The sequence below is a fragment of the Lutra lutra genome, chromosome X, assembly GCF_902655055.1.
Source record: "Lutra lutra chromosome X, mLutLut1.2, whole genome shotgun sequence".
Taxonomy (NCBI): domain Eukaryota; kingdom Metazoa; phylum Chordata; class Mammalia; order Carnivora; family Mustelidae; genus Lutra; species Lutra lutra.
Genome location: NC_062296.1, coordinates 61,193,300 through 61,212,229, shown reverse-complemented (window position 1 = coordinate 61,212,229; position 18,930 = coordinate 61,193,300). Strand labels below are relative to the sequence as shown.

At 41.6% G+C, this 18,930-nt stretch overlaps 1 protein-coding gene across 2 annotated transcripts in view; it reads left to right on the top strand.

Moving 5' to 3' along the window:
- The window catches only part of MAOA (monoamine oxidase A), a 68,546-nt gene that overhangs the window by 28,983 nt on the left and 20,633 nt on the right, over positions 1–18,930 (top strand). For both annotated transcript variants that reach the window (XM_047715216.1, XM_047715218.1), the window contains exon 3: positions 3,133–3,270. In XM_047715216.1, the coding sequence (XP_047571172.1) occupies positions 3,133–3,270 (138 nt within the window). The remainder of the gene's footprint in view (positions 1–3,132; positions 3,271–18,930) is intronic.

The following is an 18,930-nucleotide window of genomic DNA, read 5'->3' as shown; positions in this document are numbered from 1 at the left end:
TAAATGCTAAGTTTGTCAAAGGAAAACAATCGTCAGACTACAAACTCTAACTGAAAGATAGAAAAAGATAGACAAATACTAATCTAAGCTGTTATAGCTATATTAATATCAGACGAAGTAAACTTTGAACAAAAAAAAGTCATTGAAATAAGTATCAGTACATAATGATAAAAGACAGAAAATCAAATGGTTCTGAACTTTTATACAGTGAATAATGTGACCTCAAAATATAAAGCAAAAATTAACAGGAATCAAAGATAAATGCCCAATGGAGTAGGGGATTTTTTACATAATTTTCAAACAGAAAAAGTCTGAGCACAATTAAGCTCATTCTGATGGACATGTATAAGCCATGCATATCATTTTATGGACTATATTTTTTTCAAGCAAATAGGAAAATCTTTGAAAATTGGTCATGTGCTAGGTCATAACATGAGCCTCAAAAATTGTCATAGAAACCACATTTTTTTACCACAGTGCACTTATGACAAAAAGATAACTAAAAAAAAAAAAAAAAATCCCAGCTGTAGAAGTTAAAATCCAACAGTTTTTAGAAACACAAGTCTAAAGAGAAATTGTAATGGAAACATGAAAATACTTAAGACTGCACATGGAAATATTCAAAATAAAGTTGTGTTAAGGCAATATTTAGAGGACGATTTATAGCCTAAATTCTTCCATTGGGGGGAAAAAAAAGGCTCAGTATGAATGAACAAAGCATGTGAGGAGTTAGAAAATTAAGAATATAATAAATCTAAAAGGGGGAGGGGCACCTGGGTGGCTCAGTGGGTTAAAGCCTCTGCCTTCAGCTCGTGTCATGATCTGAGGGTCCTGGGATCGAGCCCCTGCATCAGGCTCTCTGCTCAGCGGGAGGCCTGCTTCCTCTCTCTGCCTGCCTCTCTGCCTACTTGTGATCTCTGTCTCTCAAATAAATAAAATCTTTAAAAAAAAAATCTAAAAGGGGGAAATAGTATAAATCCATGATATAGAAAATAAATATTCAATGAAGAGGATCAATGAGACAAAGGTTGATTCTTTGAAGAAACTAAAAATAGAGAAGTATCTGGTAAGATTTTTCAAGAAAAAGAAAAAAGGGACATCTCAAATAAACAATAAAAGGGATGAAAATGTAGATATAACCAGTGATCCAGTAAAGAAATGAAAAAAGGATGTTATTAACTTTAAACCAATAGTTTTGAAACACACACAAAACGTATAAGGAAAAATATGTTTACCAAAATTAACTGATTTAAAAAGAAATAGAAAATATGGGTCGTGGTTTAGCCTCAAAGCAAATTGCATCTCATAGTTTAAGATTTTTCAACAATGGAAACAGCAAGCCTAGATAGCTCTAGAATTATATTCTACCCAATGTTTAAAGAATAAATAATTCTATGTATATACAAACACTTCCAAAGACTAGAAGAAAGTATGATCACTAATTTATGAGATTAGCAATACTCTAACACAAAGGGGAGACTAGGGTTGTAGAAGAATCTGAATTTCACTCATGAACTTGGCTACAAAAATCCTAAACAAAATGTTAGCAAAACATATCCTGTGATAGAAAGATAACATCAGGTTGTGTTTTGCCAGGAAGGCAAATTGAATGATACTAGAAAATCACTTTTCTGAAATAACACTTAGGCGAATTGCCCCAACCCTCCTACTAAATGCAAAGAGAATGGACAAATTGCACTGTATACACACGAATCTTCAAAGCATCAGAGGGCTAAGAAGGTAGTGAAGAATCACTGGGCCGCCATCAGGAAGGTTTGGCCTACTTTTGCCCTGGAAGGTGGGGAGGGGGAGGGGGAGTTTACTGATCACCGAAGAAGCGAGAGGCTGAGAAGGACTTGCAAAAATCATCCAAAGCTAGGGCAACTGAGCGTCAAGTCCAGAGTCCACCAGACTGTGTGCAAATGAAGGGAGGCATTGGTACAGCTCTCATGCTTTGGGTTGGCCTGTGTCCTTGGGATGAGCTGTAAGAAGACCGGAGTGTGTGTGCATTTCAGCTTGGCTTCAAATTGTATCAGGCCCAGGAAATGCAATAAAGTTATCTCATATTATAAGGGCCCCCAGATGCTGGGCAGAAGCAGACAGAAATCCTCTCTGAGAAAGATATCCTCCTAGGATTCGAGTTAGTTTGTATTTTTTTTCAAATTCAATGAGTGGCACTCAGTAGAGAATAATCAGGCAAACAAGGAGGAAAGGCAACATGGATGAGAACGGATATAGACAACAAAATAGAAGCAGACCCAAAAGAAGTTATTACAAAAACACGGAGGAGATGTAAGTCACCAATATTCAGTCTATTGATTAAATTACCGGGAAATGTGTTCATAAAAAAGCTGGAGAAAATGTAGAACTGCACAAAAGAGGGGAAAGTAAATTTCGGTTTATGAAGGAAGGTTTGTATATTTATAAAATAATTTGTTAGGTCTAATATGAATCTTTTTATAGCTTTGTGTACCTTTTCCTGTGATATATTCTTCCCAGCTAGTATTTTATTTTATTTTTTATTTTTTTAAAGATTTATTTATTTGACAGAGAGAGAGAGTGCATGAACAGGGTGCAGGGGAAAGGCAAAGGAAGGCTCCCTGATGCGGGGCTCGATCCTAGAACCCTGGGAGCATGACCTGAGCTGAAGGCAGACACTTAACCCACTGAGCCACCCAGGTGCCCCCTGCCCCCTGCTAATATTTTAAAATAAGATTAAGAGTCATCGGTGTGGGCTGATTTAAAACTTCTTCTGTTGGAAATCAGAGAATTAGGCCTACACCAGCAGCCCCAAAGAAAAACATACAGAAAAACTTAAATGCTTTGAAAAGGATCTAGATCAGCAGAATGTACTGCAGCAATTTTTATTTGTGATACGTGTCATTGTCGAATCGGCCTCCCCAGTAACTATACAAATGGGATTGCTGTGTGATGAGTGTCATACCAGGTTATTCCTGGTCCTTGGGCAGGGGAGAAAGGGTTGCCATTTTCAGTTGCACTCTCTAAGAGCAAAGCAAGGCACATGTGAGTTGTAAATAATAATTGTTTTTGTCTTTAAATAAGACATCGAAGCTTTTTTTTTTTTCCCCCGAGTTTTAACTGAGGTCTTCTGGCCACTTTTTCTTTCTACAGAATGAACATGTCGATTACGTAGATGTTGGCGGGGCTTATGTGGGACCAACCCAGAACAGAATCTTACGTTTATCCAAGGAGCTGGGTCTAGAGACTTACAAAGTGAACGTAAATGAACGTCTTGTACAATATGTCAAGGTAAGTCTGACATTTTACTCAACTGACCAGTGGGAGAGCACTGTATTTGGGAAAGTATTTGTTTTTGTTTTTAGCTGTTTTTTTCTCAAAGCCATTCTACCAGTAGGCTGTCAGCTCTACAGTAGTATTCCGTGTTTTCTTTTCTTTTTTCTTTTTAAAAAATCCTTGTGGACTCTGGGAATCACTGCCCGCATCAGCTTGGCTCTCCTCCACATCACCCACTGTAGCCCTTGAATTCTCCACCCTCACCCCAGTCCAACTGGAGTAGGGGTAGGAGGCTCTCAGCATTTTTTTCCTCTTCACCCTTTATGGAGAGTGGGGGATGGGGAGATGAGGGGAGCAGGAGTCATCTGTGGTAGGAGCGCGCGCGCACACACACACACACACACACACACACACGGTGCCCCGGGCAGCCCCCCAGGCACCTAAGAGGCAATTCTTTTTTTTTTTTTTTTAGAAAGAAATTCTAATTTTTAATTTTTTTATTTTTTCAGCATAACAATATTCATTATTTTTGCACCACACCCAGTGCTCCATGCAATCTGTGCCCTCTACAATACCCACCACCTGGTGCCCCCAACCTCCCACCCCCCACCCCTTCAAAATTCTCAGATCGTTTTTCAGAGTCCATAGTCTCTCATGGTTCACCTCCCCTTCCAATTTCCCTCAACTCCCTTCTCCTCTCCATCTCCCCTTGTCCTCCATGCTATTTGTTATGCTCCACAAATAAGTGAAACCATATGATAATTGACCTAAGAGGCAATTCTAAGGCCCCAAGGAACACAGTAGTCTGAGGCCATTTCTTAAGACTGAACAGGTTATTATTCTCATTTTTACCTGACGTGTCTTTGCACACTTTGATAATTTCCTCTGTGTCACGCCTTGACTCTTGGGAAGTCTAGCTGGGTTGTGCAGTTTCGTACTGTTGAAGTGAGATTATTTAAACTCTGCTGACATCCACGCAGGAAACGACAGCTGTTGCCAGTGTTATTCTTTCTTACTGAAGCCCAGCATGGAGCAGCTGGAGTCTGGAGATGTGCCTTGAGAGGTCACAAGTTCTCTGACCTGCCATTGCAGTTTACTCATTCTTTATTTTTTTATATATACATTTATGTATTTATTGGAGAAAGAGTGACAGAGCACAGCGGGGAGGGGGCAGAGGGAGAGGGAGAGACTCCTTTTTTTTTTTTATTCAGTTAGCCACTGTATAGTACATAATTAGTGGTAGAGTCTTAAGCAGACTTGGGGCTGAGCACAGAGCCTTACATGGGGCTCGATCCCATGACCCTGAGATCACCACCTGAGCCAAAACCAAGAGTCGGAGGTTTAACCGACTGCACCACCCAGGAGCCCCTCATTTACTCATTCTAATGCCCGGATTCCCACACAAGTAACCACATCACTTCTCAACAACTTCCCCCAGCTCCCCAGGCAATCAGGCTCCACACCTGCGGGGACTTCTGAAGCTTGGGATCGAGAGAACTTGTGAGGGTATGCACACTGATGCACAATCAGGGAACTCTGGGGAAATTCCTATAGCTGGTTTGGGATGGTTCGGGATGCTTCGGGGAAGAGTCTGGCAAAATGGGGTTCAGAAATCCAGGGAGGAATGAAGAAAGTATGAAAGTATAAAAAATGACGCAAAGTGTTGATGAACGCAGGTTTCCAGAGGCTTCATGATCACAAAGGGAAAACACCCCTTTGCTTCCCCACTTTCTCTTTTCTGCGCGGGATGGTGTTTCCCTGGACTAGGCAATAACACTAAGAATGGTAGCAACTAACATTTGCTGAGCACATTTGCGTGTGTTAGCCTACGTAACGTATTCGCACTCAACTACTAATTACACAAACAGTCACGTCCATTCACTCACTCCCCAGTCCAACTGGGAGGCAGATGAGTCTAGTGATTGTCCTGGAACCTGAGCAGACTTGTGGTTCTAACTTCTTCCTGTTGAACATTCAGGAGCTGAGAGATTTTTATTTTCCCTGGAGGCTCACAGTAAATAACAAAGTGCTCTTTTTATGCACAAACTCCTTACATCCACTGTGTTAGGCAGGTACAATTGTCCCCATTTTACAGGGGAGAAAGCTGAGGTTCGGCAAAGGAAAGCAACTTGACAAGGCTATGGAACTATTAATGGTCTGCCTATCCCCTGAGCTCCTACTGTTCATCAATTTTAGGACTGACTTAACAAATATGCACCTATTTAAGGGATGAAACTAAACACCATTCTTTTCATCTAAGACCTAATCTCATCTAAAGTAAAGATGGATCCTAGAAGTTCGATTAAACAGACCATCCCCTCACATACCGTAACCTGCCAAAGAACATGTGTTTTCCCCCAAGTTAGACAGCAATGTTAAGGTAAAACTATAGTGGGTCAGTTAGAGGTTAAGTTACTTTACCTGAATGAATACCTTTCTGCTAGGGTTCTAGTAAATCGTATCATTTCTGCAATGAGAAATATTCAGTGGGGTTGATGTTTTTATAATGACCAGGAAGTTGTAAAGCGAGGAGGCCAGATTAGGGGAGTCTTATATTCCATGTAAGATTATTTATAAACCATACGGCAAAAAATAATTCCACTTACTTAAAAATATATCAACCCTCACTGTTCCGTCCACTTCTGGGGGGAAGAAATTGATCTTTTCCGATCACCATAGTGCATAGGGTTAATAATGCAAATTATCTTCATGGCACTCTCTGCATTGGCTCTTGTGACAACCCGAGCTTCTATAATCTCCCACAGTGCTTTCTTTTCAGTAAATACCACCAAAATGGTAGTGGGTGAATCACCAGAAGATTGCCATTGTCTAGTTAAAACTAAGCCATATTAGTTATGGTCCAGGTTGCCTTAGCTGTTAAATTTTCCCAGTGTGCAGCCGTAAAGAATGGCTCAGTTATTTCTTCTGGCAGCAGACTGTAGTGCATCAAGTTTCAACGTGTTCTAGTATGATTTTTATTATTCATCAAATAATTTTTCGTAACCTTTGGTAGATCACGTTGGCAGTGCAAATTTTGACACAACAGTGTGGAGTTCCAAGCCTGCGCCTCTGAGCTGAACACTCTTTCCCTTCCCAGGGAGACTCCATCTAATCACAGAGAGTTCATGTCATTATTGGCAAATTTATTCATTAGTTCAATAAATAGTTACTGTAGAGTCTTCTCTGTACAAGATACTGTTGTAGGCTGGAAATGGTAGATACATGATCAAAGTTCCTGCTTTCATGGAGCTTACCATTAGCTAACATTTCTGCCTGTATTCTTCATGGATCTTGTGAATAGAATACCTATCCTAATTCTGGTTTAGTAGATCCTGATTCTTTTCTCTTCAGTTTATTTATTTATTTATTTATTTTTAAAATAATCTCTGCACCCGACCTGGGGCTTGAAATCACAACCCCAAGATCAAGCATCCCATGCTCTACCCACTGAGCCGGCCAGGCCGCCTAGTGGATCCTGATTCTTATAGAATAGGTTTTTGAACAGATTTTATGAATGTGGTGAATTTGATACAGGTCTGTTTAGGCGATTGTATCTCATTTGTGAAATTAAATTAACCATGTTGTCTTTACCCTAAAAGGTGGATTTGAAGTGGCATCAGCTAGGTGTGTCTAAAACACTCTATCACTTCTTTTCCTCTGGATGGTGTTAAGACAAGTAGATGGACTTGAGTGCTTCTTGGATTGATTGATCGGTTACTTGCATTAGTAAATTAGATGCACCATCATTACGATTATTTTATGAGTAAGTTTCATGAAGTTGTGGAGACTTTTTGTTAAATTTTGCAGTGCTGAGTCTTAGAGAAGGAGGAAGAAATGCTTGATTTCTCTTTTCTTTTTTCTTCTTTTAATTTATTTATTAGAGAGAGAGAGAGTGTGTGTGTGCACAAGTAGGCAGAGGGAGAGGGAGAAGCAGGCTCCCGGCTGAGCAGGGAGCCTGATGTGGGGCTTGATCCCAGGACCCAGATATCATGACCTCAGCCAAAGGCAGACACTTTGACTGAGCCACTCAGGCGCTCCTGTTTTGTTTTGTTTTGTTTTTCTTCTTTTCTTTTAATGGATTCTTCCAGATATTCATAATGCAGGTACGCTGTAGAGAGGGAGAACACTGCCTCGAGAGATGAAGCAAGGCATTTGGCAGGCGCCGCTCTGAAGGAGAAATTGACACATTTATGCATTCCCACTTTCTCCCTAAATAAAAATGGAAACTCTAAATATATACCACACATTTCTTTTTAGAGAATGGTATGATAAAAATTTATTTAAAACAACGTAGGCTTTCCTGATAGTAACAGCTCACCAAGCAAGTTTTCTAGTATGGGTTCTGTTCTTCCCACAGCTGTTTACTTGGGGTTTCTATGCCAACGACTGAAATCAAAGGCTTTTCAGAATGTGTGTGCTCTGGAATACTAAGTAAAAATTTTTTGTTGTTGCAAAGAGGTGAACTCTGTTTTAACCAGGAGGCCATGTTGAAAGCAGGGGATTTATTTTTTCTTAGTTTGTCTAAATGCTTGCCAGAAATAACTGTATCTTTGACCCCTTGCTTTATAATAGAGTGTTTCTCTAGGATTAGGGACATATATTTTTAAACTGCATTCAACACCTTTCCGTATCAACTCACAGAAGGTATATCTTTTGTGTTCAAAGAAAGTTATGCTTTCACTTTCAAGTCTGCTCAGTAGGAAAGGCAAGGAACCAAAGGCTCTTGTAGGGGTATTGCTTGTTGTGTCTTTGTCTCCTTTCTTTTAATCACTTATATCCATCCCTCCTCACTCCATGCACAGGTCTTGCCCTCCATCTGTAATGTGCCTATACTTGTGTTGCCTCATGTGAGTTGCCTAGTGATCCTATGAGGTAATAAGAATCCCCTCCATCTTACAGATGAGAAAACTGAGGCTCAGATAGCTTAGGCACCACAGTCGGGCTTTCCATGTTTTGAGCCCAGGGTTCTGTGGGTTATGTCACATCGTTCCTTATTCCACAGGCAGAAGGTCAACTTGTAAATCTCTGTAAAAGACAGCTGTGAAGTATGACAAAAATCACCTTACCCCAAAGGGTTCTGAACTCCTGACATGCTACTCAGGCAGTAAGGGCTCCTGTGGATCTGGCCTCCTGTGGACACACGCACTGGGACCATGTGTGGTTCCATTTACCAGGGTGGCTGCTTCTCTTGCATCCTGAGCCATAAATCTGGATGGAGCCTCTCGGGCCTTCAGTGAGCACCTGACTGCCAAGGAACCCCCAGAGAATCCCAGTTAGGCTCAGCAGACTGAAGACTACAGATGGTTTCTATTACAGTGTTAGACTACTAAGTCTAGAGGTCTAGGACATGCTTTGGAATTGTTGGGTATATATTTGTTTCGTTAAGTGATTTATGTGAACTCATTAGTCAAAGTATGATCTAGATAAGAGTACCTTATTTTATGCCATTGTATCCTCCCTGGCTTAAAAAGAGAAAAAAAAAGATTAAAAAGAATAAAAAAGACTGGGTGGCCCAGTTGGTTGAGCATCTGACTCTTGATTTCGGCTCAAGGCATGATCTCATAGGTCATGGGATCGAGCCCCACCTTGGGCTCTGCACTCAGTGGGGAGTCTGCTTGAAGATACTCTGTTTCCTTCTCCCTCTGTCCTTCTCCGCCCTCTAAAAATAAATGAGGCTTTAAAGAAAAAGAAAGAGAGATTTAAAATAATTTGTATATTATTTTATTATTTATTATGTATATTATTTCAGGGTAATTATTTAGGGTAGAGATAAAAAATTGGGTAAGAAGAGGCACATAGTAAATGGGCAGGTGCTCATGATAAGAAATTCTGTTTGATCATAGAAATGAAGTAATATAAGAAGGATTATTTAATTTCTTCTCTAAATTACAGTTATACCTGGGTCTTTAAAAGCAGAGAGACTAAATATGTTCATCTATCAAGTATTTAGTACAAAGATATATAGATAGTACAAAGATATATAGTTTTTAGTAACTTCCATTCTTTTCCACTGTCCATTTTAAAAAGACTTCATTTCTTTCTCTTTTTTTTTTCATTTATTTCTTATGTTTACAGGAAAGCGTAATGACAGAAATTACTCTTAAAGCCTTGTACTGTTTAGAAAACTAGGTCAGCATTAACCATTTTCTCTCAAAGCCTCCTTTCTTTTCCCTATAAACTTTCAGGGAGAAATCTCCCATTTAGTTTGTAGAGCACAAAACTTCTACTTGGTTGAAGTGACAGCCCAATAAATAGAAAAGTCAAGTGAATTGTTAAAATTTTTTCCTTCCTTTTTTTTTCTTTTAAAAAAAAAATTGTGGGGGCGCCTGGGTGGCTCAGTGGGTTAGGCCGCTGCCTTCGGCTCAGGTCATGATCTCAGGTCCTGGGATCGAGTCCCGCATCGGGCTCTCTGCTCAGCAAGAAGCCTGCTTCCCTCTCTCTCTCTCTGCCTGCCTCTCTGTATACTTGTGATCTCTCTCTGTCAAATAAATAAATAAAATCTTTAAAAAAAAAAATTGTGGAAGCGCCTTGGTGGCTCATTTGGTTAAACGTCTGACTCTTAATTTTGGCTCAGGTCATGATCTTGGGGTCGTGGGATTGAGCCCTGCCCATGCACCACGAGGAGCATAGAGCCTGCTAAAGATTCTCTCTCTCCTTTTCCCTCTGCCCCTCCCCACCCCACGTGGATGTGCGCTCACGCTCTCTCTCTCTCTCTCAAAAAAATAATTGTGGTAAAATACACATAACAGGGCTGCCTGGGTGGCTCAGTGAGTTAAGCCTCTGCCTTCAGCTCAGGTCATGATCTCAGGGTCCTGGGATCGGGTCCCGTATCGGGCTCTCTGCTGGGCAGGGAGCCTGCTCCTTTCTCTCTCTCTCCCTACTTGTGATCTCTCTCTGTCAAATAAAATCTTTTAAAAAAAATACACATAACAAAAGTTTATCTTCTTAACCATTAGGTGTACAATTCAGTGACGTCAGGTTCATTAACATGATTGTGCACCCATCAACCATTCACAAAACTCTTTTCATCTTCTTGTTACTCATTTTTTTTTAATTTTATTTTTTATAAACATATAATATATTTTTATCCCCAGGGGTACAGGTCTGTGAATCGCCAGGTTTACACACTTCACAGCACTCACCATAGCACATTGTTACTCATTTTTAATAAGGCCAGTTCATTATGGCAATCCTTATCTCAGCATTCACTGAGAAGTGGTCTAGAGTTGGCCTCTGTGACTCAATGAACTGGCTTTTGGTGGCAGCGCAGAAAGGGGATTCAGTCAGACACGAAGGATTTCTCTAAGGCTGTGGAACTTTGCAGTCACCTCCTTAATGCCACCTGCCTTGGCATTGTGGTTAATGGCAAAAAGAACCTTGTCAGTGGAATGAAGCATCACATAAGCAGCTTTCTCAACAGAAATTGCTCTTCTCTCCATGATAACCCAACTGCTAGAGGTTCTGAGCTTTCAGGTTAAATGTTGCTAGTTTGAGGTCAAAAACTCCTTTTTTCCTCCCCCTACTTTCTTCATCCCTATTTTTGCTTCCTTCCTGCTTTCCCCTCTGCAGGCCCTACTTTACCCAAGAGCACGCACCCACTATCGTAGCCCAAAGAGTTAATCATTGGTCCTGAAATTTCTAACTTTTGTAAAGTAGCCTTCTAACAGCTGAAACTGAAACACCATTGAATGTCCTTATAAATCCCATACCTGATGCATTCTGGGCACTTCCTGAAGAAGAGAAGTTCCCGTGACCCTTGAGCACATGCTAACCCAACCAGAAGGTCTTTGCGTTCATTGCCCTGTCCTGCCATTTAATGGGATCGATGCTGCCATAGGTAGCCCTCTATTTCAGGCCTGGACTCTAAGCTTTTTCACTTCTGTGTCAAGCTCATTTGAACAAATACCTTTTGAAAACCGGGTGGACCACAGAGTTTTAATAAGTGAGTTTTAGTAAGCAGTTTTCCTTACTTTCGAGATGGGAGAAAGTTGTAAGAATGCAAGTGTTTGGTTCAAGGTCCTACAGAAGTGAGTGAGAGAGAAAGACAGACGGATGTGAAAGCATAGTTGATAACTAACCTTAGCGAACACAGACCTTGAAACTGAAGAGACAAATAACGATCCTAATGTGGAGACCTTCTATTTGAGCAGCCCAGTACTGTCTTCATAACACTTCATTTTGTTGTTTGCTTTGTGTTGGGGTCTCATGCAACCAGAAGAAGAAAATTCTAGGTGGAATGACAGAAAATGTGAATGTTAATTGTAGTTAAATGCAATGAACACTTTGATCCCGAAAACTGTGGAAGTGAGTCCTTTCCATTTAAAGGACTTTTCTCCTGTCAGGTTTTTCAAACAGAGGGATCAATTCCTGAACTACTAGTCCGTTTCCTTTCATTCTCACAGTGCTTCTGTAATTTGTCAGACTCAAGTGATACACTGGGAACCTCAGGCCGAGATTTAATTTTGTGTGTTTGCCAAAGTATCCAGTGGCCTAGTTTCCACAGCCATCTCCAGCAGATAAATGTCTCTGAAAAAAACCTCAGGCTTCAGAGACAATGGGAAGAAATCACCACTGGCCCACATTTGCTGCCCAGCAGGAGTCATAAAAGATGCCTCCAAGGCACAGATGTGGGCACCGTCACTAATCTACATTATTATATGGGCCAAAGAAGTCCTGAGTATCTGTGACTCTTCCCAGTTGGTAGACTAAAAAAAAAAAAAAAAAAAAAAAATCCTCTCTGATGGTCACATGTGGGGAAGATGGTACTAAGGATCTGATGGCTCCCAGTCCCCTCTCCCTCCCACGTCTGCACCATCATGATCACGGGAGCCATCGCTGAAGTAACTCCACGCAGATCCAACCCCGTCCACTGGGACACGCAAGGTGAATGCACTCGGTTAACAGCCAGTCTGGCAAGAAGCTCGGCTTTACCCTTGACCCTCTCTACCTGCTCTGACGTACTTTCTCTTTGTCCTGCCCAGTTCCCAGGGGCAGAGAGTCCCAGGCTCAAGACTCAGCACAGAGCTCTTGCAATTTCAGCTAGACGCACAAGTGATTTCATTTTATTTTTCCTATTGACTCAGTGTTGTGGTATGACGTGCGTTCTTGTTCAGATGTCCGCAGGAGACTGTATTCCCATGAGGAGCATTTGGAAAATAAATCCGCTGGTTATCAGGGCTCCTCTTTCTAGCCCCTCTTCTCCTGTGTCCCCTTGGACCCCTGAGAGCGCCAGCCAGAAGAGGAAGAAAGCATGTCTAAGGGAGTATTTTCTTTTTTTTTTTTTTTTTTTTTTAAAGATTTTATTTATTTATTTGACAGAGAGAAATCACAAGTAAGCAGAGAGGCAGGCAGAGAGAGAGGAGGAAGCAGGCTCCCCGCTGAGCAGAAAGCCCGATGTGGGGCTCGAACCCAGGACCTGGGATCATGACCTGAGCTGAAGGCAGCAGCTTAACCCACTGAGCCACCCAGGCGCCCCTATTTTCTAATCAACATTAATCTCAGCAATGCTTTGCTAGAGAGGGAGTTTCTTGGTCATATACATGTGGGGATGCTCCATGTTCCGTCCCTATCATTGAATGCCAAGATGTTTGTTAGCAAATTAGGGGTCCTATGAGGATGAGCAGAAATTTTTTTTTAATTAAAAAGAAAAGCTGTTTAACTATAAGCCAGGATTTCCCAGATTCATCACCATGGAACCCATTTTTACATAGCATCCAGAAAGAGCATAGTGAGAAAGGTTCACATAGGAAATGGTTTTAGAGATTTTCATCTTTTTCTCTTCCCTTCAATACCTTACACATAGGGAGTTCTAGTAAATCTGTTGGTAGTACTGACTACAGCTATTTTAGAAAAGGTGTGTTTGTGGAGTTGATCATTGAAAACCAGTGCTAAATTGGCATTCATTAGAAGATCTTGTCTGAGGTGGGAAAAGAGGGAGTTGTTTGTGTAGAAAGAGGCTGGACTATTTCTGGAGCCTGGTAGAGCTAGATGTGAGATCAGATGGGCTATACATGCAAGAATTGTATTCTGCCCACTTTTTAAAAGATTTTAGTTATCCATTTGAGAGAGGGAAAGCAAGAGTGAGAGGGAACACAAACAGGGGCAGGGGCAGGAGGAGAGGGAGAAGCTGACCCCTGCTGAGCAGGGAGCCCGACTCGGGGCTTGATCCCAGGACCCTGAGATCGTGACTGAGCCAAAGGCAGACGCTTAACCGACTGAGCCACCCAGGCGCCCCTGTATTTATTTATCCCTTCAATTCTTCCATTTAACGAGCATTTCTTGGAACCTTGGTATATACAAGGCAGTGTAGGAGATATAAACAAGTGTGAGACATCGCCCTTCTTGGGTGTGTTGAAACTAGTCAGGAAAGTTCTTATATAAATCAGTTAAAGTGAGGTGCCATGGGCAACAAAGTGCTTTAGTCTGCCAGAGGAAGCAGAAGTCATTTCCACCTTCCGCTACTAGGTAGGATCTTTGGGACCATGTTTGTCTCAGAGCTGTATTTACTCATGCCGACAACCTCCAGATATAGAAAGCACATCCTAATAGACTCCCAATGGAGGATCCAGCTCAGGGGCACTGCGGGTCCCATCTTCCTGACATGGAGACTGAGGCCCGGGGTGGGGGCACAGGAGGGACTAGGCCAAGAGCGTGGAGTCATGAATTCTCCTGCCTCTGCCAAGGCACCAGCTGGGATTAATTATACATGTACACGCACATATACATACCCACATATATGTTAAAAATCTAATACATACGAAATGTGAACCTCTGAATATCTTCAAAGATGTAGTGAGCTTGCTAAATTCATCAAATTTATTATCCTGTGATGCATCTCACTTTTGATGATCACAGGATTTTAATTAGAAGCAATGAAAACCAAGAGAAATCAGACATGAAATCCAGGCATAGTGATATGGAAGATGTAAGGAATAAGAAAAAAGCAAGTAAACAATTTTCCTAAAAAGATTGACTATTTATTTATGTACTTATTTATTTGAGAGAGAAAGAGATCGCGACAGAGCCTGATTTGACTTTGGCCATCACCCATGATTAGGGAAATGTGAGTCAGAACTACAGTGAGGTACTGCTTTGGCCCCGCCAGGCTAGCTAGAATCAGAAAGTCAGTAACAAGTGTTGGTGAAGAAGCGGAGCCATTGGAACCCTCATACGTCACTGGTGGGAAAGTAAAATGGTGCAGCTGCTTTGCAAGATAGTGCAGCTGCTTTGCAAGATAGCAAAATGGGGTGGGGGGAGGGTGGAGAGTGACTATTAGCGACTAAGGGTTCCTTATTCTGGTGACAAAAATGTTCTAAAGTTAGATGCCATAATGGATGCCCAGCTCTGCGAATATACCAAAACCCCATTGAATTATACACTTTAAATGGGTTGATTATTGAGGATGTGAATTTTTTTTTAAAGATTTTATTTATTTATTTGAGCAAGAGTGAGCACGAGCTGGGGGGGGCAGGCAGAGGGGGAGGGAGAAGCAGGCTCCCCACTGAGCAGAAAACCTAATGCGGGGCTTAGTCCCAGGACCCTGGGATCATGACCCAAGCCACCCAGGCGCCCCTCAAGTCTGTGAACTATGTCTTAATAAAGCTGTTCTGGAAAAGCAGCCACTCATCCTCATAGTGTAACATTTTCATCTTTTTTTCCTAACTGCCCGTTTCTCCAGAGTTAATGGCATTCGTGAAAGAGGAAAAAACTCTGTCAATTATCTTTACTTACCCAAGAGCCTCCAGAAGAGGTCATATTGTTGCTATCTTAATTGTTTTGTTTTTGTTTTTTTAGATTTTATTTATTTGTGAGAGAGTAAAAGTGAGAACAAGTGCTCACACAAACAGGGGAAGCGGCAGGCAGAGGGAAAAGCAGACTCCACCACTGAGCAGGGAGCAGGATGTGGGGCTCGATCCCAGGACTGTGGGATCATGACCTGAGCTGAAGGCAGACGCTTAGCCGGCTGAGCCACCCAGGCATCCCTTAATTGCTTTGTTTGTAATTTCTGTATGGAACTGGAGTTCCTTGGGAAAGGCAGCATAGCTTCATTTGAAACCTTTTGTTCTTAATTCTGTGGCATCATTTGTACCTGAGCTTTTCAGTTGTCTTGTTCCCCAAGACGGGACCGCACAACTCATGGGCTGCCACACGGCCTCGTAGCCATTCCAAGTCCCGAGAGAGAGACTGAGAATAAGATGAAGTATCAGGTTATGAGCAAACACCCGGGAATGTGCTGCCAGCCCTTGGAAGTTGTGTGAGAAGTTATACCTTACGGTTTGGAAGTTCTCTTCAACATCGAGGGAGCAGAGGCTCGAAAGATGTACACTGTAATACTGTGCAAATTGAAGGACAAACCCAGATGTTGGCTGAGTTCTGCGGGGAAATGGGGGGCGGAAAAGGCTGAGGATCAGACCGTCGGGAGGCAGTGGATGGAGGATGGGAGGGTTTTGCAAAGAAGGATGGACACTAGTTGGAGACTTGAAACGAGCAGCGCAGTACCGTGGGATAGATGTTTCCCTATTAGGATGGCTTGTTTTTGGTCGAGTAGAATGATGTAGGTTTGAAGAGAGCTTGGCTAACCTGCATTTGGAAAGAGGAAGAAAACGATTTTTTTAAACTATGAGTACAACACAGTACTGCCATCCTATTTAATGCCTTTTTAGATGATTTCTTTAGTTAAAGCATTATTAAATACTGTAGAAAAGAAACCATCCAAAGATGTCTTTTATAGGCTTGTCAAAACAGCGGGACAAGGAGAATGCCAAGGAATTCATTTGAGTTGGGCAGACTTGTTCCTCAACCAGTCTAGCACATAGCTGTTTATTTTCAAGATAATTAAAAAAACTGCTTGGAAGCCTTCCTCGGGGGCTGTGATGTTCTTTAATAACACCCACTTCCTTTTTTTTAACTAAAAGTACAAAGAGCCGAAACTCTCCAACACGCCAATCACTAAATGTTACTCGCTTACTCTAAACTTGATTTATTTTGTAAGACCAACAATAAAGAATTATGTGGGAGTCGTAAATCGCCATCTCCTAGCAATAGTCTCTTCTTATTAGGAACATCAGTACATTGAGGATGTGGTTTCTCAAAGGGATTTAAGTGTTTGGGGCACAGTTCCAGGGACATTGTGTTCTGCTTGACCTCAACTCGGAGACACTGTGCTTTAGAGATTAAAGGCCACTTTGGAAGGGTTGGAAGGCTCCAGAGTATAGGTACAAAACGAACTTGACCTTTACCCAAGATTTTTTTTCCTTTTATTTTCCAAGAGCAGTAACCAGTTAGAAATATTTGGAAGTATTTGGAAATACTGAGAAAGTACGAGCGCCTTTGGGAGAAAACGGTACGGTCACATTTACAAGCTTGAGAAGGTCTGGTTGGCAGGCTGTTCTTACTCCATCAAGAAACAGCTCCAGGCCCTACCACTGCACCGCTTTAGAGATTCCAAAGAGAAAAAGTTGTCTTGAGTTGTCTAGTTTAGAAGCAGGCCGTGGAGGAAATAAGCCTTTCAGGGGTTTCAGAGAAAGGAAGAGGTAACGTGTAGGAGTCTATTCCCAAATATATGCATTTCTTTAGCAAACAGGTTTTCTTTTCTTCTTTTTTTTTAAAGATTTATTTATTCATTTTAGAGAGAGAGAGAGCACGAGCGGAAGGGGCAGAGGGAGAGAGAATCTCAAGCAGACCCCATGCCAAGTGCAGAGCTCGATTTGATTCGATCTCACAATCCTGAGATCACAACCTGAGCCGAAACCAAGCTCAGACACTTAACCGACTGCACCACCCAGATGTCCCACTGTTAGGTTTTCTATGGAATAAGAGCAGAGAAGCCAGGCATGAAGAGTGAAACTAATTAGTCAAATCCTTTTTTCAACTTGGTGCCTCTGTCAACAGGATAGAAATTAATGTTGTAGGTGGCCGGCCTTTATGATCTTCTTTTAGTGTTTCCATGGCTCCCATTTCTAAAAAGATTGCCAGACTGGACTCTCCTCTCTTCTTGGATTCTTTACTTCTCCTGCCACCTCTTTTTTTTTTTTTTTTTTTTTAAATCAAGGCTCAGATCATGGGGCCTTTAGGCCGTGTGTGAAATGAGACTCTGGTTGGCATTATCCTGAGAAGAATTTTATTAGGAATGTGGGACACATTTTGTTGAATTATATTTATACTTTTCTTAATGTCTCCAGGTTATTGGGCATGTTTGTTTTTATAAAAAAAAAAAAAGTATTTCTTTTCAAAGCAAAGATCAGTTTTTTATGAGACTATTCCTTGAGTATAAATACATTTTACAGAGGAAAATGTAGATTTTCCCCGATTTCAACTAAGGAAAGAACTGTAATGACAACCCGCTGTTCTGAAGGCTGCCCATGAGCTGTTAACCATCAGCCTCCTCTCTGTAGCTAGCATAGCATTCTGGGTTAAATGTCTGCCTGTTTTTCTCCAGACGTGCCTCCTCATTTCCCAGGGTTGATGCTGTCTCCTCAACAGCCAGCTTATACCCCAGAGCTTCTTTGTCTCCATTTTTATTCCTTAGAAACATAAAAGATGGTGTGGGAAATTTCTAAGTTTTCACATTTCCAAACACTCCTTCATCCACCTGGGAGGGTTAATATGTCTCTAGAACAGACCTATCCCCACATTCTGTCAACCCTATAGGAAGGCCAGAAAGCTTAATGTTTACGAGCAAAGGCTTTGGGAACAGGAAATTTCCATTCTACTGTTTTCCAGCTAATATCCCTGGGCTTTAGTTTCCTCATTTATAAGATGGAAATATTAATCGTGCTTGCCTCCACAGGGTTGGGGTGAGATAATGCATATGAAGAGCTTAGCCAGGGCCAGGCGTGGAGAAAGATCTCAATAAATGTTAGTAATAATGGTGGCGATAGTGGTGGTGATGATAAAGGTTTGGAGTCTCGGAGAGTTGTGTTGCAGCATTACAAACATGGCATTTTTTCAGATAAGAAATCAGATCACATAATCTGCCAGGGTTATTTGAAGTTGCTACCCTGGCAGGCAAAATTACTTGTCATTCAATGGCTGCCGTGTACCATTACTCAGTTGAAGAGTGCATGTGTGCACGCATGCATGTGTAAGTGTGTGCACATGAATGCAAATGCTCTTGGGTCTTGTGTCCCTGTCTTGATGGTTAGGAGTTTTGCTTTAGTTCCCCTCCCCCCACCTTCTTAATTCAAAACAGTTCTTAATATTGTGCAATACGCACAGTAGGCTTTCTGCCAGTATTATGTTTTTCTTTGATTAAAAAATACAAATCTCAAGCAAAATTGAATTAGTAGAAAATATTTAAATCTTATGAATGTTTTATTTTTAGAGGAAATGAATTAGGAGTGAAACCTTAGAAAATACCCAGACCTGGTATCTCTTCCCCAGGGTTCACTCTCACCTCACCCCGATGTTTGCATAGCACAGGACTTGTCACACAATGGAAATGAAGTCAATGGTGGCAAAAAATTAGCTGTCTTTATGTTCTGGTACCAGCCAATAGAAAGCCATTTCCTTGTTTAAGGAAGCCATTTCCGGCTAACAAGAGGGGGAATCTAGTGAAAGGATATCAGAGAGCCCACAGAACCAAGAAGAGGCTGGAGGGCCACATTTAGGAATAGGCAGAGTACAGGGGAGCTCTGGCAAGTTAAGGGCAGGAGCCGCAGCCATGGTCTTTAGAGC